Source organism: Fistularia commersonii, chromosome 20 (genome assembly GCF_037954325.1).
Source record: "Fistularia commersonii isolate RoL2024-O1a breed Wild chromosome 20, RoL_Fcom_v1.0, whole genome shotgun sequence".
Taxonomy (NCBI): Eukaryota; Metazoa; Chordata; class Actinopteri; order Syngnathiformes; family Fistulariidae; genus Fistularia; species Fistularia commersonii.
The window spans coordinates 5,128,989-5,154,980 of NC_141303.1; the positions used below are offsets into that span (position 1 = coordinate 5,128,989).

General features: G+C 40.1%; 2 protein-coding genes across 2 annotated transcripts; one reads left to right on the top strand and one right to left on the bottom strand.

Moving 5' to 3' along the window:
- Positions 1-285: 285 nt before the first annotated feature.
- On the bottom strand, positions 286-6,272 carry naga (N-acetylgalactosaminidase, alpha). Its single transcript, XM_086167296.1, has 9 exons — positions 6,148-6,272; positions 4,838-4,994; positions 4,258-4,398; positions 3,519-3,730; positions 3,349-3,443; positions 3,110-3,271; positions 2,672-2,869; positions 2,442-2,582; positions 286-2,221 (listed from the first exon to the last, which is right to left on the bottom strand). Exons 2-9 carry the CDS (start codon positions 4,990-4,992, stop codon positions 2,027-2,029), a joined length of 1,299 nt encoding a protein of 432 aa, XP_086023422.1. The 5' UTR covers positions 4,993-4,994; positions 6,148-6,272; the 3' UTR covers positions 286-2,026.
- Positions 6,273-9,596: 3,324 nt separating this feature from the next.
- Positions 9,597-24,778, top strand: adcy3b (adenylate cyclase 3b). Its single transcript, XM_086166930.1, has 20 exons — positions 9,597-10,861; positions 11,834-11,983; positions 13,381-13,517; positions 13,623-13,734; positions 14,225-14,352; positions 14,474-14,632; positions 14,720-14,876; positions 15,127-15,249; positions 17,065-17,180; positions 18,408-18,569; positions 18,750-18,837; positions 19,058-19,174; positions 20,020-20,285; positions 20,707-20,788; positions 20,934-21,092; positions 21,739-21,885; positions 22,001-22,117; positions 22,813-22,939; positions 23,237-23,361; positions 23,460-24,778. Exons 1-20 carry the CDS (start codon positions 10,220-10,222, stop codon positions 23,640-23,642), a joined length of 3,297 nt encoding a protein of 1,098 aa, XP_086023056.1. The 5' UTR covers positions 9,597-10,219; the 3' UTR covers positions 23,643-24,778.
- Positions 24,779-25,992: the final 1,214 nt, after the last annotated feature.

Genomic DNA, 25,992 nt, shown 5'->3' on the forward strand with positions numbered 1-25,992 from the left:
CAACGCACACACTCATGTGACCGCTCTAGTATCTTGATACCGTATGCAAACATGTGATTTCGAGGTCAAGGTCAGAGGTAAAACTGTGCAGAAAACGTTCAGCTGAATGGAACAACGGCTGGGAGAGAGAAGGGGGGAGTAAATATGAGAAGGCAGAATGAATAAAGTGAGGAAATAACGATAAAGGCAGTACAATGAAAAACGTTAAACAATTTTGTGCAAGAGTGGAAGATTTGAGAGAGGACAATGAAAAAAAAAAGATAAAGGAACACAAAGAACACTGTCTGTGCTTGTGATAGTCAGCAGGTGTATTTTTTATTTTTTTTACTTTAGATTTTACAAGGGGGACCCAGTTATCACATACGCAACGCCTGAAGTGCAACACTGACCTCTATCGGCTTCAAGTTTCATTTTTCTTCATTTACACCGAGTTACCATGTCACAAGATATTATATGAAAAGCTATTTTTGCCATCTGATCGACAAAGTTATCGTACACTTTTTGCAGCAGGAAGGATCTAATGGTAACCCAAATATTATGGGGAATTTGTTGTGAACTAGTCAGATGCTGATTTTCTTGAATGAAATTGGACCGGATGGCGTTTCTCTTGTGTTGGTTATAGTCCGAAAAGTAAACATAACTCACAAAGGTAATGATACATTTACTCTAGTTAATCTTTTCATGATAATGGTTTCATGTGGAGAAAGCGGTCCCTTTTTTAAAATTGCAAACAAATCAGTAACTAACTGGGCCAGGATTTCTGGAGATGTATTTACATTTTGTTTGCTTTTCCTTAAGTGAGTTTCTATCAATATTACAGAAACCAGACAGTTACGCTCTGCAACCCCAAATTAAGCAACTCACAGACAATCTACATGGATAAATGCCTTTTAGAAGAAGAATAATTTAGATTTGAACATGAGTTTCTGGAGTTTTCTGAGTTCTTCAATAAATAATACATAATATGGTTTGTGTAATGAACAAAGAAAGATTGGCAAGCTGGAACAGTGTTGTTAGTTGCATTATTTTTGCTATTATGAATCTGTACATATGACTGATTTCAGTACGAATACCACCACATACGATTGTCCTAACTAATAAGAAAAGCAACAAGTTAAACATTAATATTCCTTTCAGAAAGGATTAATTTAAGTTTTCAAGTGATGAACTGAAACCATCATCTGTAGAAATATTTCCAGCTTTATTCGAGAATTGCAAACTTCTTTTACTGCATTGGTGAAAAATCACCAAAAAATGAATCATGGTAATAAAATACACAGGACATTCACAGGCTGCGGTGCGTTATTCAGTCAGACACATTTCTTTCAGAAAAAAAAGAGCCTCGCATTTGTAATCCGATGAGTGAACTCGTGATCCAGATAATTCTTTTTCATTTAAAACCACTTGGCAACATGAATCAGGCCCATCACATTAATTGTGATGCCTATTGCTTAGTTAGCTGAAACCCATCGCTCCCTATTTTATAAATCAACGATTTAAAAAAAAAAATCATTTAATTAAACAGTGAGATATAGAACATAGCATCTCGATCACAATAGAAAAAGAAACAAACAGAACAAGACTAAAACGTGAATGCACCTCTGTGAAACTGGCTTGACAGCGCCTTCCGTCCTTCTTGGTTTTTATCTACTGCCATAAAAAAATAATATCTTTATGATAACAAGCTGACTTAAAACCGCTTTTGTGGCATTGGCCAACAAAGTTGGGATTAAATCAAATCAACATCTTGGGTAAAAACATGAGTTTGGAATCATTTTTTTACTGCTTTTGATGAAACTGATCGTCATTAAAGAAGGATTTAAAACGTGGCGCAAAATGTCGATCCCTGAGTGCACAATGATTCAATATTCGACCCCCAAGTGCTACTCAGACGCTTAACGGACAACAAGACAGTGACTTTAACTGAAATGCCGCTCGCATTTTACGTTGGGTTTGTTTTTTTTTTTGCACTGAGGAAGAAATGGCGAGCTGATTAGAGGAAGATCGGGTTGAATCTGCGAGCCCGTCAGAGGAAGATGGCGGGGACTGCATTTTCCTGGTCATTGTGGGCGAGTCTGGTGACACCGTAAAAGAGCCGGTGGATGTTGTGTTTAGCAGGTGCAGACACGTACCACATGACCACGCCTGAAGGGTTGACTGACACCACGAACGAAGTGGAATCTTTCAGCGTGCTGGTCTCGTAGGTGAAGACATTCATGATCTAAGAGTTAAAAAAATGAAATGTAAGCAAAGTTTTTTCCTGCCCCTTTATTATTACCGGTTTTATCACTGGCAGGCATCCGGCTAAAAAAAATTTCTCAGTGGGGCCGAGAATTTTCCAGAGCTATATATCCTTTTGTTGATTTATTTTCAGTGTGAGTAGAGGTTAAAAACTGAGAAATTAAACTATCACATTCATTCACACGACATCTCGGGCTGACCTTGTAGCTTCCAAGGGTGTAGTTGAGTTTGCTGAGCGATGTTTGGTAGCGGTACGGCATGTCAGTTCTCCGACTGAAGAAGACCAAGGCGCTGGCACCGTCTGACAGGGGACGCCAAAATACCTCGATGCCGTTTGTCTCCTAGGGATGAAATAAAGGAAACGACACAAGACGAATGAAACGGACGTCAAGGTAGCGACAACTGTAAGACATTAACGCCAGAGCATTACCTTTACGATGCGGCGACCCTGAATGCCCAACAGGTCCTGGTTGATGCTGATGGCCAATTTGTTTTGCAAGATGTTGCGGGCGTCGCTGCTAATGGTGCGCAGGTCGTTGGACATGAACAGAGGCGCAGCCATTATACACCACAGAGCCATCTGAGAGCGAGACTGGTCCAGGCTGAGGCCGAAGTCACCGATGATCAGCTGTTTTGATCAATATCACACAAATGAGAAAGAATATATTAACCCTCATATTATGTGAAGGGTCAATTTGACCCATTTCACCCATTGACCCAATGGGTCAAATTGACCCTTGACATAATATGAGGGTTAAAAGAAAGCCTGTGGGGACAAAATTTGGCATTATTTCCTCTAACAAAGGCTAGTATAAATGTAAACATCCAACACTTTAATACTAGATATATTGATTATTACTGATCAGACCATGTCAGGGTCGTTCCATCTTCCGGGTCCAGCGGCAGGGATCAGTTCATTCTGGTTTTCAAAGAACCAATCCACAATCTGCAGCACGCTCTGCCAAGAGTCCTCGATATCGCCATAGTTACGCCACAGGTTGCAGATCTCGCCCAGCTGAGTGTAATTCACCTAAGACAACACGTTAAATTGGAAAACGTATAAGCTCGTGGTGGTTAAGCTAAATGTGTCAGAATTTTGGACTATACCTTAGGTGGCAGGCCGCCTTGATAGGCGGGCCAGCTGCAGGAGTAGCCAATGGGACGGCCGGTAGCATTCAAAGCCTTTGACATTTTAGGGTAACCTATGCGAGAACAAGACACAGATCAAAATCTACTACACCGGAATGACAACGCACTCACTTCCCCCCTTTCCTTACCTTGCTCTTGCTCTGTGCTGTTTGAGTAACAGCCATCATATTTAAACATATCCACCTCCCATTCGGCAAAGGTCTTAGCGTCGATCTCGATCTTGTCCAGCGGTGTACCGGGGTAGCCGCCACAAGTGTGCGTCCCCATGTCCCCGTAAATGCCAAGCTTTAGACCTCTGGCGTGCATGTAGCGCGACAGCTTCAGGATTCCTCCTGGGAACCTTACAGATCAAGTACAATGACGTGATATGCTGGTGTGCACGAAAAAAAAAACACAGATAGAAGCCAAAGAGACGGACACGATACTGTGTGAAATAAATTTGTCATAATAAAATGATAATTAGTGCTGTGAGATATGATAATACATATCAAGTGAGGATTTTGAATTTGTATTGACTGACATTTTCCTCCATGTGTTCATCACCGCTCTCAAACTACTTTGCAGTCGCATTTGATAATAGATAAATTAAAGCTCGGCTTATCTTTCCATTGCTTAGTGTCAAATGGAGAAAAGACAAAGTGCAGTACATTTGGATTACTTCATGACATTATGACCTTTTACTTCTTCGGGAGGGTCAAAGATAAAGCTGTGCTTTTATTGTTTTTCTGTGACACTTGTCTATGGTACATCATAAAGTGCACATTGGCAAAATTACAGACAAATGTTATCTGGGTCATATGACCGTGACCGTCACATTGTCTGACAGCTCACTTGATTTGGCGTCTACCTCCGAACGCACAGCCCTACCTCTTGGGGTCAGCTTGGAGCCGCCCCTCTTTGTCTCTCTCCATGGAAGCCCAGCAGTCGTCTATGTTGACATAGACATAGCCGAGCTCCCGCCAGCCGTCCTCGGAGAGTCTGTCGGCCATGTCAACGAACAGATTCTCACTGGATGAGAGACATTGGAGTGAAGAGGAAAACGTTTCACTTAAAAAAAGAATATTGAGTTTGCACAGATAAGGATCATATGCGCGGCATTCAACGTTAGGAGCACTGAGATCAGTTGGTTCACTGTTTCTTCTACTGTCATTTGCAAAGTAAAAGCATTTTTGTATGCATTTTGGCTATAAAACAAAACTGGAAAGAGGCTTCATAATTCAAAGTGAATGCAGAATAACTTTGTTATTCAGTAATGCCAGATCTTCACATATTACATGAACTGATGTGGCTGTTGGTCCATATTTTCAAAATATAAAGGCTCAAAATCTTATGAGGCATGAGGTTCTAGCACAGAAACCTAGTTCAGGCCCTAAACCACAACAAGCGTGACTCTATTGTGATTATTTTTTTCAAAGTGCTTGTAATACTGATAATAATTTCATCTTGCCTGATGCAATTTTTGGGGTCGTAATCACAGTCGATATCACAGCGAAAGCGTTCCCATGCCAGCCATCCCATAGGAGGCGTCCTCATCAGCCCGTTGTCCAGAGCAAAGGTGGCCACAGAGAGCGCCGACACGAAAACAAGCACCGCCGAATGCATTCCTGCAAAATAAGGAAAAAACAAGGTGGTGAAGGTCATCAGCGGTGGGTGTGTTTGAGCTCAACTGGTTGGGAGATTCACAGAGACAATTTTGCTGTGAATAAATCTTCCGGGACTGTTTTTGCAAACCCACTTCACCAACTTTAAAAAGAAAAAAAAAAAAAAAACATTGTATGGGAATGAATGCAATGAAAGTCACATGACAAATTTTAAAAACAACCTAAATGGTCTAAAAATGTAAGAAAAAAAAAAAATCAAAATTAAGCTAAAAAATAATTTTACCTCAGTGATATACAATTTCTAATTAGTAATTCATTATTACGTGCATTTACCTACAAGTAAGTTTAAAAACAATATTTTTTAAAGGATTTCATTTTTATGGTTTCTTTGCGGTAAAAAAACAAAAAGATTCTGAAGATAAATAATTGCAGTCATTGGTGATTAATGTTTAAAACGCCTAACAGTAAAGTTTTTTTTTTGTTTGTTTGTTTTCTGAGTTTATTTTTTATTTTTTTTTATTGACCATAAACAGTACAGACAAATATACATATGTACAAATAAACATGACAAGGCTGAATCGAATGTCAATGAAACAACCGGGGATGAGGGAGCAAAGGACATAAGGACGTTCATTCTGAATGTAATCAAAAGTTAATAGTGTTAACGGTTTGTGAGAAATTTTTAATGCTAGACACAAAAGAAAGTAAAAGAAAATAATTTAAAAAATAGATAGATAAATGAAATAAAAGAAAATAAATTAATCAATTTAAAAAAAAAAAAACCTGCCAGGGGAATATAACATATATTTAACTTGGTGGTTCACAAGAAGTCTCAGACATCAAATTGTATATTTTTTGGTTATTAGATTTTTCCATAAGTTTTAAGGATTTTTTTTTTTTATGTTATTCAAAATCGTTTATAAAGAACGTAAAATTGGGGTAACACATTTGCATTCGGTTTTAGTGAATGAAGAACTCGGCCAGGCCTAAAATAACATTGACACATAGGTCATCTCGCCTAACAGTAAAGGTATTATTAGGCAGTAATTAGAATGGCGGTTCATGTAAAAAACAAAACAAATGAAATAACAAACCTCTAACACAGAACACCGTTCAGCTCTGCGTGGATTTTCACAAAATGACCCCGGAAACTCACCGGCTGCCAGTAACAGAAGCAGAGTTTGCAATGGACCCGAACCTTGAGGGCGAATCTTGTGGAAATTTGTTGTCTGCAGGCAGCTGAGCTCGGTGGGAATGAAAACCACTCAGGATCAGGAAGAGGAAGCGGCGGTCATGTGACACGCGTGGGTCAGCTGACAAGAAGGAGCCGCATCCCGCCTGTCGGTGTTTATCCGTCCTTTCCACGGAGTTTAACTCAGCATGTATGAGTGGTTCTTAAAAGAAATTTAAACACGTCCCCTCTCCTTGAAAAATAAAAATAAAGATAAAAAATAAATAAATAGAATCTGCGTTTTTATTTTCATATAATTTACACGAACAGTCAAAAATAATTTAAATCGACAGTTATACGTCTCACCGTGGCGTCTTTCCCTGGTCAAAAAAGAATAATGATTACATAAAAAAAAAAAAAAAAATCTAATGTTTTTTTCAATTAACAAACAATGTTCTGGTCATGAATACAAAAAAATAAAATTTGTGGTAACTGATCCAAGTACGGAGTAGACTTTTACTTATTTATTTGTTGATTCATTTTTTTAATGGATAGGTCTCAAAATATATATTTTATATTGTATGTTTATATTGTAGATAAACAACTTTTGCTGCCATGCGGCGTCAGCCATTGAAACTGACTTTGTTGTTTTTTTTTTATCCAATGTTCTCTGTTGTAAAGTTTAAAGAACGGCGCTTATTATTAAAATGTAGTATTATTATTTTCTTACACAGGAACAAAACGTCACGCTGTTGTCAAAGTTATGATGACGTCACACCGGAAAAACTTTTTCCGAAAAAGTGAAACTTGCTCACCTGCGCTGCACTTTTTAGCGCCAAAGGCTCCACATGGCAGAGAGACACCCGGGTGAGGACAATAGTCGGAAAATACAAACATTTTTAACTTCGCCGCTGACTCTGTGCAACTTTAAATCTAGATTTGCAAAAGAAAACCATGATCGCATCTGCGGTGACACGGAAAAGGAAATGCGCATCGATTCCAAGGCAGTTCTGCAGAGGATTTGCAATAACACACATTATTATTGAAAGGAACACTTATTTTAAGGTGGTTGTAGTTTGGGTAGACCCCTTTCTACTGTCATCGCAGAAGATCTTCCCATTTCCGTAAAAAAAGAAAAAAAAAACATTTTCGATTCTGTCAGTTACCTTCATCCGTCATTGTGTAAAAAAAATACTAAGAATTCCGAACTTAATTATCTATATATATGAGCGAGCTTTACATGTGCTCCCATTGAGAAATAAAGATTTTTACTCAGGCGATGGGATTGAACAGCAAGGATTCAACCACCATGATTGAGATTTCTATCATAACATACATCGGTAACCAAGTTTTAAAAGGACTAATTTTGACTCCTTAGTTTTCAAATAAAGGATAGACTGCATTCAAACAGTTTATTCAAATTAACAATATTCAATGCCATCCGCATACATTTATGAGAGATTTGTTTTGAATTTTTTTTGTTTTTTTTACATAAGCCCAACAGTTTTATTGGGCCGGGTCTAAGATTGTTTCATTCTAATTTATAGCTTACCCAATGGACAGGTTTGCTCCAAAACAACTGAAACTTGTTTGAATTATTCTTAAGCACAAACACCCATTTTAATCGGCCTGTTAACAGTTTTGCCCTCATATTGATGTTGATTGCAGAGTATGGGTCTCTATTATAGCAGCTGTCGTGCGTGTTAGATTTTTCAAGTGTAATTCTCTCTTGTTAATTTAATCAAAAACATGATCGCTACGGGAGCAGAATGGAAATGATACAGTTGCATAAATGTACCCATGGATGTTATTGACCAGTACCCACTTCCGGTGTCTTAACCCGCCCCCAGGTGCTTTTGAAATGGTCAAGATGACCCTCGGAGTAGCCGCAGCGGGTTTGGCCTTTGGAGAGGCGGCATTGCTGGCGGTTGAACCCAAGCTGTCCGAAGGCGGCGTGATCCTCGGAGCTGCGACGGGAGCCGCAAGCCGAAGTGGATCCACAGGTGCCGGCGTGGTGACCGCCTGCTATGTGTTTTCCCTGGCACTTTTATCTCTTGGAAATGGCTTCCTCCTCGCCGCCCTGGTGAGAAATCTGATAAGTAAAGTCTGCTCGGCACAGGGCCGTTTGGTAGATGCCGCAACATGAGCCTCGATCGTGGCAGGTGCCACCGCTACTGGATTAACCTCCGGACTCCTTCCTTCGTCGCTCTATTTCATGAGCCAAGGGATTCTGGTCCTCGTCGCCTGCTCGTCCTCCAATGTAAATGACATAACCACAGCTCTTCTACTCATCTTCACCACTCTATACTGCAGTGTCCTCTTTGGAAGGATGGGGGTCGTAATTGGATTATTCGCCATGGGTCTGACCATCTCTGCCCTTTGCGTCCTTCGAAAGGTGCTGAGAGAGAGACTGGCACAAAGCCCCGACACCGGATTCGGTTGCGGACTTTTACGGAGGATATTTTTTTACTTCGTTATTGTGGGAATACTTGGATTTTCAGTCGGCATCGGGGCCGGCGAGGCAGGAGACAGAGTGGAGGCCGACGCGGTTTTGATACTCAAGTCGGTCTTCTGGGTGGCGTTTCTGTCCGCCGGGTTGCTCGGCACCGGTCTAGGAACAGTGGCGATGGCAGGGCTGGGGTCGGAGGAGGCTGGGAGCGTCTGTATGGGGGCTTCTGTGATCTTGATCCTGGTCATGAGGATCATTTTACAGTCTAGGTCTGCTCTAGGAGTGGGAAGCCCCGTCGGCGGCGGGCTGGGAGCCGCCGCTACTGCGGGAGTTTCGCTCGGAGCTTCGAGTGTCGCGGCCAAAAAGGCATTCAAGTCTAGAAATTCGTTTTTCACCATTCTAGGTGCGGTTTTCGTCAGCGCCGTCGCAGGCATGTAAGGACTAACGCCAAACGCAACTCTGTTAACTACATCGGAACTCGAAATCTCTTTTGTCGCCATCGGGGCGTTTGTTCTGGGTGCGCCAAAGAGCCCTTTCCACACCGAGGTGAATCTGCGAAGGGGCCTCCTCAAGGGGCCGGGGCTAATTCGGGAAATGGGCTTGGAGACGGTCACCGTGGCAGCGGCGCCTATCGGAGCCGGGGCGCTCGGGGCCGCAGCTTTGGGCACCGCGGCTCTTGGAAGATTGGGGACCATGGGAGTATCGGCGGCTGTACTGTTGGCTGTGGGAAGTACGTTGAGTGGGATGATTAGAAAATCAACAACAAACTCGCACAGAGACTGATCGATAGGGTACTAATCCGACTGAACCTCGATGACATAAAAAAAAAAAAAATCCTCCTGTCAGTCAAATATCACAAAGTTATACAAAATAAATTGTTTATCTTTATTGGGTGTGTATAAATTTGCAGAGACGATACCCTTCCTCTCTGTGATTAGTTTTTTTTTCTCCTTGACAACCCCCACCCCAACGCTCACCTCTTCGCATCACATTTCCCCAGACATGGTTGCGAGCTGGCAGCCACTTTGGTTTCACGGTAGCAACAATAACAGAGAGGTTGATGAGGGAGGAGGTGGGAGGAGACAAAGAGAATGAAACAGTGATGAAGAGAATTACATTAGATGAAAGAGAAGGGTCTTTTGCAGATTTTTTTTTTTTTTTTTTTTTTGGTTGTTTATGTTTACTCCAAAGTGGTCTACTATGAATTGGACCCCTGCACTGGACTGAACATCCACTTGTAAATGGGAGTTTTTTTTTTCTTGGGTACTGTGGACATCATCAAGAAGAGGAGCTTTCAAAGAGTTGTTTGTTTTTTTTTCCGCTGAAAGGACAGACACATTCTGCATTTTCAGTAAAATGGCCATTTTTATCAGAAAAACGGACCATAATGTTAGGACATGTAGAATGTTTGGCTGTAGAATGAGTCTTTCAAGCCCAGCATCTCAGTGTTACCCGACTTACTGTTGTGGATTCTTTTAAGATTTGATTTGTTTTAACCTGGATGGAGTCATTCTGGCAAAACATTTTCAAAACCTGCTGTCTAAATGGGATGCGCTGAGACTTTTTCGATGGTTTTCGTAAAGTAAAAACCAGGAGGGTGAAACCAGGATGCCTTCGAACCGGGTCTGCGCTTCGGAGTCGGAGCATCCCGCGGAATCGTCGACTGAATATCCGTGTCACCGCGTGGTGGATGCTGCGCCCCGGTCCCGGAGCCCCGGCCGGCCCGGCGCAGCGCGCCTCACCTTTACGCCCGGCTCTCTGGAGCGCATTTACCAGAGCTACTTCCGCCGGCAGAGGCAGGAGAACCTGCCGGTACTGGCGATATTCGCCGCTCTCTTCAACAGCTTCGTGATCGTGATGAGCGCGGCGGTGTACACCGGGGACAAGCTGGCCACGGTGGCCGTGGCGGCGGCGGGTCTGGCCGCGGACGCGCTGCTCTTCCTGCTGTGCCTGCGGCGGCTCCCCGCTTCGCCGGTGAGCCGCGGGGCGGTGCCTTACGCGCTGTGGCTGACTGCCACCGTGCACGTCCTGTGCTACGCGGGGCTTAACTACGAGCGTTTCTCCCACGCCAGTGACTCCGTGGGGTGGCAGGCGTTTTTCAGTTTCGCGGGTTTCCTGACTTTGCCCCTGGACGTGGTCCCGCTGATCCTCCTCTCCGGACTCTCCTGCGGGATCCACGTCCTGGTGCTCGGGGTGACGGTTGCACAAAGGCTCGACCACAACCTGCAGGGCCAAGTACTGGTGAGACAGGTAAATAAATAGTGACAAAAACATCAAATTAAGTGATTTTTCAAGGAATATCCTGCAGCTGAATGAACAATACAGTATCTCAGGAGCTCTTATACACTTTACTTGCAAGTGGCTGCAACACCATAGTGGCGTTTTGGACCTTTACTTGTAAATACGCGCATAAAATGATCACCTTTAACCCTAGAACACTAACGTCGGGTGATTTTCACCCACACAATTCTTGTCATGTGATTTTCATTGTGTTGCCATTGTGTTTTATGGGTCCTTGGGTAGCTTCAGGCTGCTCACTGATGTTATTAATTATATGTTTGTTTCCCTCCTCCCATCGGCCCATCTATAAATTGATAAAAACTGTATTTTATCCAGGATATTGTATTGGGTAAAATATACCCAACGTTAGTGCTGGTGTTACTTATTTTAACGTTAGTGTTCTAGGGTTAATGCCAAGTGTGAATAACAAGATGATAATATAATATAATATCTCCTACTGCTAATGTAATCTAGCAAATCACCAAAAGGTGCTTTAATGGTTCTTTGCAGTATAATGTAATGGCATGCATTTAGGTGATTATCATATTAGTGTTGTGTTGTTTTGAAAAAAATAAAAAAAATAGAAAATGTATTTCGAAATAAAATAGCATATGACTGTTGATGCAGTTCTGAAACATAAACACTATACAATGTGATCATTTTGTACTTCCACCGCATAACCATTATTATTTTTTGTTTTATTTATGTGCCAACAAATACGTTTCACAGTTTTTTTAATTTTTTTTTTTCTGTTCAAAGTAAAGTCCAATCAGTAAATGTTGAAAATCCTGTTAGAGCTGATTGTTTTTTCCCAGTATCTAAAAATGCAAGACGCGATACACAATGCACAAAAACTTCTGTCGACAGACTTGAGAAAAAAACGGCAAAGTCTATCATCTAATAAGAAAACCAACTGACATGTTTATACGTCTTTTTTCCCAGCTGCTGGCCAATGTGACGCTCTACCTGTGTGCGTCTGCAGTCGGCGTAGTGTCCTACTATATGGCAGACAGGAAGTACAGGACAGCATTTTTGGAGGCGCGGCAGTCGCTGGAGGTCAAGCTCACACTGGAGGATCAGAGCACCCAGCAGGTGGGGGAGAGGATTCAAGGAAACACACATACAAACTGCCTAATGAGGTGAAACAATTTTCTCATTTTGAGCACAAATGAATATATAATTGTAAAAAACACTCATCAGGGAAGGACACCCCGTGCTTCCTAATTACAGTGTTTTGCTCAGCTCACTGATAATAGGTTGATTAGAGAGCCTGTTGTTTTCAGCCACTGTGCTGATGGGACCTGCTGCAACACGGTCACCTTAACCTCTGTAGCAACCAAGAATTTGATCACTTTACAGCTCTAATTGGTCCTGTTTTCCCTCGTCATTTTTAATTCTCCCCATTCTAGTCAGGCTATTGTTTGTCGTCTTTTGTAACCAGTTTACGACAAGTCTCCATGCCAGGCACCTTCTTTGTTCATATAAATTGTGAGTAAACTGACAATGACACAATGTTCATCCTCAGCAGTTAATGTAATTTTTAGTTTGACATCTTGCCATTCTCGAAGCTAAACTACGAGATCAGTTTATTAAAATACAATATCATCAAACGCATGCACGGTTGCATACTCAAAAAGTGAAGCGTCACCCAAAATTATCTCAAAAAATCAAAATGCATCTGTTATTCAACTTATTTGATCACTTTACTATTGCTTTATAACATCATTTGAGATGCAGTGTCATAGGAGTGCCACTTAAAACTCAATGTTTTTTTATACGATCAGACATATGTGAGTGCAGATCTATGACTTAATTATTGATTGATTGATTATTATAAATGTAAAATAACACAATTTAATTTATAACATGAGGCCGGTAGCAAAGTTGAGAGGGGTATCACTGCCTAACAAAGCAGATATCAGTTTCCAATAGTAGTTTGTACAATTATGACTCACTATATGAATATATACATAGTGGAAAAAAATAATTCAAATATGCACAAACAAATACAATAAATGAATGAAATCAATTAAAATCAAAATTAACACAAAAACAGTAATTATGTGATAAATGTGCAGGTACACTACTTTTATTATCCATTCATATGCAGATTGCACTACAGGCAGGAACATCATTGTTTGATTAGTAGCTTTGGTAGTTTTTTTTGAAAAATATAACAATTCTGAAAATAAGCAGTGTACCACAGGTCATGAATCCATCCTTCCTTTCTTGTCATCCAGTTTGGGGATTTTATATTAGGAACGGTGAGGCAGAAGAAGGTCCATTTAAATGAGTGGAACTTTATTACACTGGTAGAAAACTAGAAGACCTGGCAGAACCAGACAACCATCATAATAAATAGGACTCCTGAGGCTTCCTTGGCTCCATCTGCCTCAGTCATGCATAGATAGATACTTGCACAGAAAAACAAGTACATGAAGACCATTTACACTTTTATATGTCTCATCACAGTATTTGTGTCCGTGTAGGAGGAATTATTATTGTCCATCTTGCCCAAACACATAGCTGATGAGATGCTACAGGGCATGAAGAACAAGGCTACTCAGAGTGAGGTACAGCAGCAGCAGTTCAACACGATGTACATGTATCGCCACGAAAATGTCAGGTCAGGATCAAACTTCTTGGGGTAAAAAAATGTGATTGATATCTTTATCTACCCTAGGAAATTTTCTATTTATCATCATCCCCTGCGTCTTTCACTGTTTTGTAGTATCCTGTTTGCTGACATTGTTGGATTCACCCAGCTGTCCTCAGCCTGTAGCGCCCAAGAGCTCGTGAAGCTGCTCAATGAACTCTTTGCCCGCTTCGATAAACTGGCTGAGGTAGGGTTTCCAATTTCCCTTTTTTCCGAAATTTTGATGTTCGTTCTCCTTTGTATAGTTCTTTTCATGCTGTCTGATGACTCGGGTTCTCATCATTAAATAGATGCACTATAGCTATGTATAAACCGTTTGCTTTCAAAATGAGTTTTGGCGCAGACCTGGGCATTTTACGGCCCGCGGGCAACATTCAGCCCGTTTTGTTTTTTTACCCGGCCCGTCAAACTATTTTCTTTGATTATTTTAACAAGTATTTTCAATCAATATTGAATTTAGAAACTCATTTTTTCCTTTTTAATGTTTTTTTCTTTTAATTTTTTTTTCCCAAACTAATGCCGTTCGGTACATTTATATTATTATTAATGATTTTAAAATTGAAATAAGTTGCCAAAAAATGGTAATATTCAAATTAAAATTTTCATTTTGGTCACCGAGTTGGCCCGCGCATGAAAATTAGTTCGCCAGCCAAAATAATTTCCTACCCCTGTTGTAGCATCATCACCAACTGCGGATTAAGATCCTAGGAGACTGTTACTACTGTATTTGTGGTCTTCCAAACTTCCGAGAGGACCACGCTGCCTGCTCCATAATGATGGGCCTTGCAATGGTAGAAGCCATCTCGTAAGTCTCGCTTTATTTTTTTCTTTTCGAAAAATGGTCGGCACTGGGGGTCTCGGCAGTAGCATTTTGTTTTCTTGAAGATTTCTGCAGAAAACTCATCTTGCCTTTCTTCCCGTCGCAGCTACGTGCGAGAGAAGACCAAAACGGAGGTGGACATGCGCGTGGGCGTGCATACTGGCACCGTGCTGGGAGGGGTTCTTGGACAAAAGCGCTGGCAGTTTGATGTTTGGTCCACTGATGTCACAGTGGCCAATAAAATGGAATCTGGAGGCATTCCTGGGTAGGGGTGATCATTTGTTAACTTGAGAAGGAGAACATTGAAGACATTTAATATGTTACATTGTTTTAAATAATGTTGGACGTATAGGAGAGTGCACATCTCCCAGAGCACAAAGGAAAGTCTGCATGGAGAATTTGAACTTGAGCCTGGAAACGGGGGAGAGAGATGCGAGTATCTACTGGAGAAAGGCATCGACACTTACTTGGTTCTGGTGCCTAAACAAGCAAACGCGCTCAATGGAAATGTGAGTTTATTGTTCCTTTGTGGCATTTTTTTTTGACTGATCGTGTTTATCAAAATACATGAATTTAAGTCATGAGTAAAATCGTAATAGCTGTGGTTTTATCTGAGGGAAACTCGATGAAATTCCTCCCCAAACACTTGAGAAAAAAAAAAAATCCCAAGATGAAACGCATTTCCAACCAAAACGCATTTGATTCACAGTTATTCATGTTACATGAACTTTGTTTCTCTGCTTCTTCTCCCCTAAGAAGCTTGGCACATTGTACAACAGGAAATCCAGCCAGTTGATCAACACTTCTGCAACAAACGGGAATGGAAACTCATCTCAAAGCTCTTCCTTGGAGTGTAAACAAGAGGTGAATTATGGCATTAGCGTGCTCTGCTACCCGAGAAAACCCAAGTAGTCCTGAGACGTATCGGTGCCCCACAGCGTCATTCCATCAGTGGGTTCTATCAGTGCCATTCTATCCAACCACATCTGGCTTGGAGGTGAAACTATTTGCACCGAAATATAAAAACCTTAATTCTTCACATCACAGAACTGCTGTCATAATAAACATAACAACTTGCAGTAGATGCTGTAGAGCACATGTGTCAAACTCAAGGCCCGCGGGCCAAATGTGGCCCGCACATCATTTTATTCGGCCCGTGGGAACGTCTTAAAAGGTTCGATTGTCTTAAATTAAATAAGTCAAACGCATGCATTGGTTATAAATTACATTTCCCGCAATTCATGCCGATCGTATCTCCCGCAAAGTGACGGCCTCCTGCTGTTAGATCAGAGTTAATCCACATCTATGCCATTTTCAACATGCAGAATTGAGAATGCAAATGATCCCTAAAATGTCCAGGAAGAGAAAGGTTTATGGAGATGGAAGGCTGTTTCAAGCGAGATGGGAATGCATATGTAACATTTTGGATTGGAAGGAGTAATAAATTCATAGTTATTTAACATGAAGGAGTAGTTACATTTATTTTACATTACATTTAGCTACATTTATTCTCTATGAAAATGAGTTTGACACCCCTGCTGTAGAGTTTGAGGTTGAGCATTGTCACTTTCATGGTCGTATATAGCCAAAAAGGCACTGCTTTTAATCTGTTTTCACTGCTTTGGCCAGATTTTATACATTTCAATGCCCTGTCACCTTTTTTTCTATTAACAAAAAACATTTAAACTAAAACTATAAAAACTTTCAGTCTATAGTGTAGGGGCCCGAGTCAAATTTAATGTCATAATTACGTGTTTTTCTATACGATCACTTCAAAATTGTATTAATCCGGGTTTCATCTGAAATCATCCATGAATCCAGTCATGGGACGCCACCAGTGGTTCTACATTCGCCCAAAACTAACAAACCAAACACCACACATTAGGTTTTGAAGGCCATGCCGCAGTTTGCTGGCATGGCCTGTTTAAGAATTCACAAGAGACAGTATCTATACACTCGTACTATTGGCTTTCCCAACATGTCAAACAGAATTACATGGATTTACCAAAGTCAAATTATCACTACGTTGTACTTTTCCCACAGTCATCGACTAACATCTTAATGTTTCCCAGCCAATTATTAATGTGAGACCGGACTTGAAGACTGCTATGGCTTTTACCACTCACTTGGAATAGTGCACCAAAGGGACGGATATTCAGATACTTACACTCTTTGACCTGTCAGAAACTCTTAAAATGAACCACATCCACTGACAGCTCATGAGTTTTCATTCGACCGAATAGATCAGTTTTAGGCCCATGTGGAGAAAAAAGGTGCCTCTTAAATCCAATGGTTCATGGGGATTTTATTAAAATCAGGTGTCATTCTAAAACAAATGTTTCTGTGTGCGCAGTTGGGCAATGCGTGATATATCGCCTGTAGCTTAAAAATGAAATGCATTAGTGCAATATTTGAGGTTTTGTTTGCGCATTAAGAATGCTTGCTTGGGGTTAAGAAAAAAACTCCTGCAGGGATTCAACTCATTCCTTATGAATAATCCATTTTCATCGCTATGGTTACATGGAAAACCGTCCTCAGTGTGGCACTATAACATCCCCCCCCCCAAAACTGTAGTTTCCCCCCTCACTGTCAAAATGTATTCCTCCATAACATCCTCCATGTTTTTATTCATACTTACAACAGATTATTTTGCAGCAAGAGGGTGATTTTCACTTTGATAACAGTTTCATAACAAAGCTTAATAATTTGATGTTTCTGATTTGTGTTTTTCCTCAGAAGAAAAAGATGGTTGAGGAGCAAGTGATCAACAGACGCTTGCAGCAGGAGCTTCTGGAAAGAGAAAACCATCAAATGTAAGAAAATTAGACGAACAAAAAGAAGATAAAAACAGAAGACGATTAGAAAAGCCCGAGTAGAGAAGAAGCTCGTCGTACAGTTTGCCGAAGAATTTCAACATAAAAAAAGAAGTATAGAATGACGAGTGAATGTTTGACGGACTTAATCTACTGTTTTTAGTCCTGATGATTTACCTGTGGAGGAATGGAATAGTCTCAGAGACGCAGCGGCAGAGTTTCTGGCTAGATTATTCAACAGGATATTAGAGAGTGAGAAGATGCCTGAGGCATGGAGAAAAAATGTGATGGTGCCCATTTTTAAGAATAAGGGGGATGTGCAGAATTGCGGTGACTAAAGAGGGATAAAGTCAATGAGCCATACAATAAAGTAAGAGTGGTGGAAACTAGACTGAGAGCAGAAGTCAGCATTTGTAAACAGCAGTATGGTTTCATGCCTAGAAAGAGTACTACAAATGCAGTATTTGCTTTGAGAATGCAAATAGGGAAGTACAGAGAAGGCCAGAAAGCGCTGCATTGCATTTTTGCTGGAATCGGAGCTGCCAGGCAGAAGGAAGACCAAAGAGAAGATTTATGGGTGTAATGAGAGAAGATATGAAGGTAGTTGGTGTGAGAGAGGAGGATACAGAGAATAGGGTTAGATGGAGAAGGTTGATTGGCTGTGGTGACCCTTGAAGGGAAAAGCCAAAAGTAGAAGAAAAAGAATCTACTCTTTACTTGTTTAAGTTCATTTATCAATTTATCAAAATAAGAGAATGCGTTTGTTAGTGATGAGTATTTTAATTTCGCTTAAAGGAAAGAGGTATTTCATAAAGTAATGGAATTGCACAAGTAAAAGCTAGAAATTGAAAGTAATACAGGGATAAGAAACTGAGTTTAAAAAAAAAATAGTATTATGAGTACTTCAAAATTAGGGCTATGACCTGGCACACATTTAAAAGTTCCTTAATTTTCTTTTGGAGACTAAAAGACTCTGGGTTCCTTGATAAAATACCTTGTTTTATCAAAAAGAAATAAAAGTGCAGACGCAGGCCTCACTGGTTAGCAATCGGCCGTTAGCAATACCCATAAAATCAAAGGCCATTGCAATTTTATGGAGGTTATTATCATTTAAAATCAATTCAAAAAGTACTGGGAGATCCATGCAATATGAAGACATAGCATACACACATACAGACCCTCACATATAACTAAAAATGCTTCTTTGTGTCTTTGTGATTTTCATAGAATGAAGAATCATCAGATCAACCCTGTATCACTGCGCTTTGTGGATGCAAAGTTGGAGGAGCACTACTCCTCAGAGAAGGAGAAGCGCAGTGGAGCAGCCTTCTTCTGCTGCACCATTGTGCTTTTCTTCATCACAGCAATGGAGGTGTTAATAGATCCGCTGTGCGTTCATAATATTACTCTATCCTATCTCACGGTCCTACAGCGAGTGGGAGGGAGGTCCCACGAGATGTATTACACATTTCATACACATGCAAAAGCAGAATTACCAGTTGACTTTGCTTCATATGTTTAATTATTAAACACAACCTGAAACTGAGTGTAAGTGTCTTCTCGTTTTAGGCTGACGGTTAACTATGTGACTCTCGTAGTAGGAGAGGTACTGTTAATGATCCTCATGGTGTGCTCCCTGGCTGCCATCTACCCTAGGGTGAGAAATCTACGGTTGTGTTGACGAAAACAATGAATATTCATTGTTTTTTCTGTTCTGAACAACATAATAGTTGAATGCCTTTGACAAGATGAGAAAATAAAACATTCTATTACACACAACACTCTGGGGATATTTAGGTTCACTCTTTTGAATCTACAAACATTTCATGGAACAATTGCCAGCATTTGTTATTGTCACTGCTCTTTCTTCACCGCAGATGTTTTCCAAGAGGCTGGTTTCTTTCTCAATGTGGATTGATCGCACGCGATGGGCAAGAAACACGTGGGCGATGGCGGCCATATTTGTTCTGACAATGGCTGTGATTGCTGATATGGTAAGATTGCAGATCCTTCTATAAAATTCTGCATTCTGAGCTTAACAGTAATAGTAATAATGTGATAATAGTGATGATGATAATGATATAATGATACTAATAATAATAATCTGCATTTATCTTGTTATTACTATGCAGTACCACAAGCCACAGCCCATGTATGTCATTACATCGGTGGCCCAAACTATACACCGGAGTACTATACGGGGTATTAAAGTCGTAGTCGCATCATTTAATTTGATAGATTGCAAAATCAAAAGTTACTCGTTAATGTAAATCCTCAAATCTCCCAGTCGTCGTGTGTGTGTGTTTGTCATTCCGTTTGTGTGGTTTCACTGTTTCTTCAGCAAACTATCGGTGCCTTGTACGTGTCAGACACCTTGTTCCCTGTGGGGTCCATTAGTTGTCGGTCTTGCTGCCTGCTGGCTCATTTGTCGTCTCCCCAAAGGAGCAGCCTGCTACACAGACGATTGCGTTTAGTTTTTGACAGGAATAGAGCACGCTTAATTGAGCATTTATTTATCTGGCTTAGCTGTCATGTGGATGACTTCTTGAGTAGGAAAACAAATCATACAATGCTGTTTAATCTGTTAAGACCTTGGCAAGTAGGAAAAAAAAAACATTTTGAAGAGCAAGGTCCTGTGTTTAAAAACCTTATTTAGCACATTTCATGTTAGCATTTAGAGATACTTGACTTCTTATGAAGTCTCTGACCAACCAATGAACGCTATTTCTCCACCTGCTGCAAAATCTGAAAATGCTCTTGCATGTAAAACTGTAGTAAGAACATGCAAATAAACAAAACAGACCGAAAAAGACTTTCCCATTCTTTTCTGATTTTGAAGCTCAGCTGTGTTCCACCATCCCTACCGCTCATCAACAGCACCACCGGCGCCATACCGGAGCGGCTGGCTGAATGCGCGGCGAATCCAAAACATTACAGCTTCATGGCCGTGATGTCATTAATCGCCACCGCCATGCTGGTACAGGTCAGCCACCTAATTAAACTGTGCCTAATGGTTCTGGTTGTCACAGCAACTGGCACTGTTAATATATACAGCTGGAGGGAGATCTACGATCTCTACGACTTCATACAGTTTACCACCTACAGGTGAGATGTTGTGGTGTTATTGAAAATTTGCTTCCATTTGTGGCATCCCATTTTCCAGGGTGATAATAGTGCCCATAATGTATCATGGGGAGGTATAGAAAGAATTTGCCAGTCGTACTGTCAGTCATATTAATATAAAATTATATTGCGCCAAAGGTATTGTATTGTATCGCGTCTCTTGGTTTTGTCCAGCCATGGCGTCAAAAAAGGGAAGCAAATGCGCACATCGTCAAAGTTCAAACCCCCCCTTGCACCCTCTCTCGTAACTGTTACTCTCCCACCACACAGCCAGACATACACACACACACACACACAAACAATGGAAAATGAAGAAGAAAAGTATATCGTGGTTAATAAAACTGAAAAGAAAAATCTGCGTGTATCTAAAAACTCATTGTTTCCTATTGCTTTGCATGCACAGAACTTCAGTTGTGCCTTCCAAGTACCTTATGACCATGATGATCATCACTATGATGATTGCCTTCTACTTGTTTGCTCGCCATGTGAGTTACTCAGATGTACTTATTATGATTAGCTGACCCACATGTTCTATGCAACAACCTTGAATTGTAACTCCCACCGGTAACATCACTAATTGTCATGTTTTGATATGTTTCAATATTTTACCATTTTTTATCTGTGGTGTAGTTGGAATGTCAATCAAGGACGCTGTTCCTTTGGAAGATTGGCGTGCATGACCAAAAGGAGAGGGTGCTTGAGATGAGGCGATGGAACGAAGCACTTGTCACCAACATGTTGCCAGAGCATGTGGCCAAACACTTCTTGGGAACCAAAAAGAGAGACGAGGTCAGTCAGGCGGCAGGCGAACATATATGGATTTATAAAACAATGTTTAATAACTTTGTTCATGTGATATTACCCCTATATACAGGTGCAACTCCTGCTGCTGCAGTGCCATCTTGTGGCCTAAATAACACCTTCTATCCTTGATCATTGCCTCTAATATTCCTAGCATGACCAAGACACATTCATGCTCTTAATAAAAATAAATGAATACAAAATATTTCATATTATCCCAATATATCAGTTTTTCAGTTTCGATTAAAGCTGGAACTTGGCCAATTTTTTTTACATATTTGTGTATATTGTTGCTAGTAGGATATGAAGTTAGTTGGTGTGAGAGAAGAGGATACAGAGAATAGGGTCAGATGGAGAAAGTTGATTCGCTGTTTGGAAAAAGAAGTTTATATTATTGCTACTGATACGTTGCATGTTTTTTTATTCTTCTATTTTATTCTTCTATAGCACTACGTACGCTATAGCACTAAGTACAACTGTGCTGTTTTTCTGTTCTTACTTGGATGTGTTTCTTTTAGTATTTTTGTGCAGTGCTTCGGTATGCAGAGGTGAAGTAGACCTAGAAGTAAAATGACCAAATTGAATAAATAACTGAAAATAGAGTAATGAGATTCATCATCATTTGTCATTTTAGGAGCTGTATAGTCAGTCTTACGATGAAATAGGTGTGATGTTTGCCTCCATCCCAAACTTCTCTGATTTCTACACTGAGGAGAGCATCAACAACGGTGGCATCGAATGCCTCAGAATCCTCAATGAGATCATCTCTGACTTTGACAGTGTGAGTGCTGACAGTTTTTCAAGCATTAATGTCGAATCTCTGATGTGTTTGTTGATGTGGGTGATCAAGACAGGGTCCCCTTACGTCCGATTTTTTTTCCTACTTTCTCAAACAGTTACTTGATAGGGATGAGTTCCGCTGCATCACAAAGATTAAGACAATAGGAAGCACGTACATGGCAGCATCAGGACTCACCCCGGAGAGCAACACTAACGGATACAGCAGCCGCAAGGTATGATGCTATAACAAAACAGTTTTCAAAATTTGAGGCATGATCTCAGAAGGCCCATGAACAGCATCAAAGGTGAAAGGTGAAAGGTGAATAGAAGTAAAACAATTTCAAGTTATTGAAAACACTTTGTGTAAAACAGTCAAAGTGATTACAACGGTTTGTGATACATATGTTACAGAGGTGCACCAGATTTTTAGAATATAATAGTTTGTGCGCTTTTACATGATCAGGAATTTAAAAAAACAACAACAAAAAAATTAAATTAAAATAAATTAATAGCTTGAGTGGAAAAAAGGTTTGATTTTTTTTTTTTTTTTTTTTCAATAATAACAACCATTACCTACAGATAATGTTGTAATGAGAAGTCTCGGCACCTTTGAACATCAATGAGTTTGAGCAATTATTTCCATTACCAGTTAAAGTGATGATTGTCTTGTTCAGCAGATGAATTATTTGGTCTATACAACATCAGAAAATTGAGAAAATGTTCTGAAAATGCTGTTTTCAAAAGCAGAAAAAAACTTCAATGCCATTTTTGTTCTGAGTAATAACCCCATCAATATCTTTTTTTTTGTTGTTGTTTTCTTTCAGGGTAGTTAGCGGATATAAACATAGAAACCTTTTGCTTTCCTTGAAATTCATATTGCAGCAAGTGGTGATGTAAACAATGAACAAGGTATCTTGTTGTCCCCCAGCCAGAGGAGCACACACTAATGGAGCACTGGCAGCACCTTGCCGAACTGGCGGACTTCGCTTTGGCTATGAAAGTCACCCTCAGCAACCTCAACAAACAGTCCTTCAACAACTTCATGCTTCGAATCGGTCAGTGGGTGTCGGCATCTGTTAACTTTTGCAGGATGATGTTTTGGTTTGAAATAGAAATTGTCAAAATAAGGTGTATTCTTGGGGGATATATTTTTTTTTCCTGTATGGCAAAATTATGAAGATCTGTTTTGCGGTCGGATCAGGCAGAAGCTGTGTATTGTTCAGTCTTGGACAGGGTTGGCGCAATGAATCAATGTAACGTCCTTTGTTTATGTGTCATGTTATTACTGGCATAACAATTTCCTTCGGGATAAATAAAGTTGTTCTCATCTCATCTCATTACCATTATCTCAGGTCTGAATAAAGGGGCAGTACTTGCTGGTGTGATCGGAGCACGTAAACCTCACTATGACATTTGGGGCAACACAGTCAATGTTGCGAGTAGAATGGAGTCTACTGGCGTGATGGGAAATATCCAGGTGTCACAAATGCTCTCATATAACCCCTTTTTGTTAAGTTTCTCCTGATTTGTGAGTTCATTCATTACCCAAAAATGCCCTCTCTTCTCTGCCCTCAGGTGGTAGAAGATTGCTACAACATCTTGAAGAACTACGGCTTCCGCTTTGTGCGCAGAGGGCCCATACTCGTGAAAGGGAAGGGGGAGCTTTTAACCTTCTTCATGAAAGGAAAAGATAAACCCGCCAACAATGGTAGTCCAGCGACTACTGCTCTTCCACACCAAGTAGTGGAAAGCTCCTGACAGTTTCACGTGACAAAATGACATTTTATGGAGGGTTTGCAAATGTTTTCACAATTAATTACTTAGATGTCTGTCAAAAAACTTGGTAGAAACCAATGAAATATGAAGGTAGACTAATACCATATCTGCTGAAAAATGATGTACCATCTTATCTGATTTACTTTTTTCAAATTAATTTATAATTCAGGAATACATTTTATTTGCTTCTGAAAGTCCCACATTAATTATTATGCATCTTATTTGAAGAATGCAATGGGACTAATTGTTATTTTCTTTGCCTTTACTTTACGCTCCCATTTTGCAATGTGCATGATGTGTTTTTAAGAATATTTTAGCCGTAAAGGAATGATTATAAGTATCAATATTAGTTGGTCGTTCACTGAATGCATTCTTGAAATGGACTTTAAAAAGGTGCCAGTATTCTGCACAGTGCACGCCTGTGCCAAATATCAAATAGAGGGCTTTAAGGCACCCACACGACTACTCTGATTGATTAAATTTCTACCAGGAAATGTAACTCATATCACTCAACACTTAAAAAAGCCAATTGTAACTGCATATTGGACAGAATCTCTTCCTTTGCAAATATTTGCTTTAAGTAGACAAAATATGTGACAATGTTTGTTGAGGTTCAGCTGGTAGAGGCTTTGACAATGTCTCAGCTGATCATGTGATTTAACACAAGTTGGGAGGCAAATGTAAATTTTAATTGTTGTTTTGTAAGGGTCTTACACATAGGGTTGCTTTGCAACTAAATTGTCTTTTCCTTCTGTGCTCAGCGCTGTCGACATTGTCTTCCTAGTTCAGTTGACCCTTAAAAAAACTCTTGAGTACATTTTTATCTCCAAAGCATGGTATCCATTCTGTGGTCTTTCATGTATATCTACCCCGCTTTTTAAAACCATAAGCCCCACTCGCAGAGCAATGATTGCAAAGACCTTTGGGATGATTTCCTGTAATAAAATGGTGTACTATGAGGAATTTTCATCCTGCTTGTTATTACTTGCTCTTTGCATTTTATCCTTCTTCTTCCCGTAATACCCTCTCTGTTCTGAACTGCATGCAAATACCTCCCTTTCACTGTACTTTCTCCATTGGATCCTTATGCCTGCTTTAACCTTCATTCTACACGCCACAGTTTTCTGAAATTAAATCATTTATTGAAAAGTATTTTTTTGAGTCATTAGCATGCCTTGTTTCGCTTGTTCATAGTGTATTGTTTCATTGTGACATCAGTTTTCCTCTGTCTTGTACTTGCTTTGAGACTTTCATAGTCATGAAGTCAATATCACACCTGGCTGTATTTTACTGTCAAGTTATATTTCATCCATAAGTCCATCCTGTTAAAATGCCTGTCACTTTCTACAGAAATGTAACCCATTTTGCCTCTTGAGGATCTTCCCCTCCTTCTTCTCTGCAATTTGTGATGTTTAAATATTTATCTCACACCATACTGAACAATGATTACTCAAGAAAGTTCCTTCACTCGTCCATCACAGACCGACGCCATGGTGTTGGAGGCTAAATTCAGATTCATAAAAGATGTCATTTCCTTTCATTCACATCTATTTTTGTACCACTGCCATAATTTAGACATGCTTAATCCTTTTTATCTAAGAGCTCCTTAGTCAATTACCCCGCAATTTTGAGCCTATCTTGTAAATGTATTGCTATTATTTAATCTAGTTCGGAAATCCCCCTGGAAAAAAAGCTCTTCTCCCTTTCCACTTCCTCCTATCTGACCCACCAGACACACAGATAATCCAAGACCAGCTATATCAAGAAGTGTTGATAGTAAATAGCAAGCTAAGAAAAAAAAACACTAGTTTTCACTATTGCCGATCAAGTTTCTTTTAAACGTGTGAAGAATGACAGTGAATCACCAGCTGTTGAATATCGAGTAGATTGTACAGCCGCCTATGGTGACTGTTAGCGAGACGGGGCATTGAGTGCAGGAACCAAGAGAAACCTTTATTGATCATGATGGTGATAAACATCTTTTGCAATAATCATGAGAACGACAGCTTTAGTATTCGTCTCCAATGTTTTTATTTTTCACTTTTGCCAAGATTATTGCCAGTTTTCTACATGACAATTTTCCTGCATTGTCGCTGCTGTTTATATTTAAACGTTTTGTTGCCCTGACATCTTGAGAGCTGAAATATACATGTATATATTTTTTAATCTATGCTGTGACCCTGATTCTCGCATCAAAATATCACATCTCAAATACCAGTACTGTAGTTACCTGCAATGTTACAACATTTGGGGTCCTCCTCACAATATACCACTGATTCCCTCAGCATCAACGATAATACATATATCTATAAAGCACTTTTCATTAAAGTGC

What these genes read in the sequence shown, in the direction of transcription:
- naga (XM_086167296.1), bottom strand. Translation starts at nt 4,992, where the DNA reads ATGCATTCGGCGGTGCTTGTTTTCGTGTCGGCGCTCTCTGTGGCCACC. An exon ending in CTCCAAGCTGACCCCAAGAG is followed by an intron (nt 3,731 to 4,257) that starts GTAGGGCTGTGC and finishes TTGATCTGTAAG; the next exon opens with GTTCCCAGGAGGAATCCTGA. An exon ending in AGGGTCGCCGCATCGTAAAG is followed by an intron (nt 2,583 to 2,671) that starts GTAATGCTCTGG and finishes TTTCATCCCTAG; the next exon opens with GAGACAAACGGCATCGAGGT.
- adcy3b (XM_086166930.1), top strand. Translation starts at nt 10,220, where the DNA reads ATGCCTTCGAACCGGGTCTGCGCTTCGGAGTCGGAGCATCCCGCGGAA. An exon ending in GCTTCGATAAACTGGCTGAG is followed by an intron (nt 13,735 to 14,224) that starts GTAGGGTTTCCA and finishes CCCCTGTTGTAG; the next exon opens with CATCATCACCAACTGCGGAT. An exon ending in GCAATGGTAGAAGCCATCTC is followed by an intron (nt 14,353 to 14,473) that starts GTAAGTCTCGCT and finishes TTCCCGTCGCAG; the next exon opens with CTACGTGCGAGAGAAGACCA.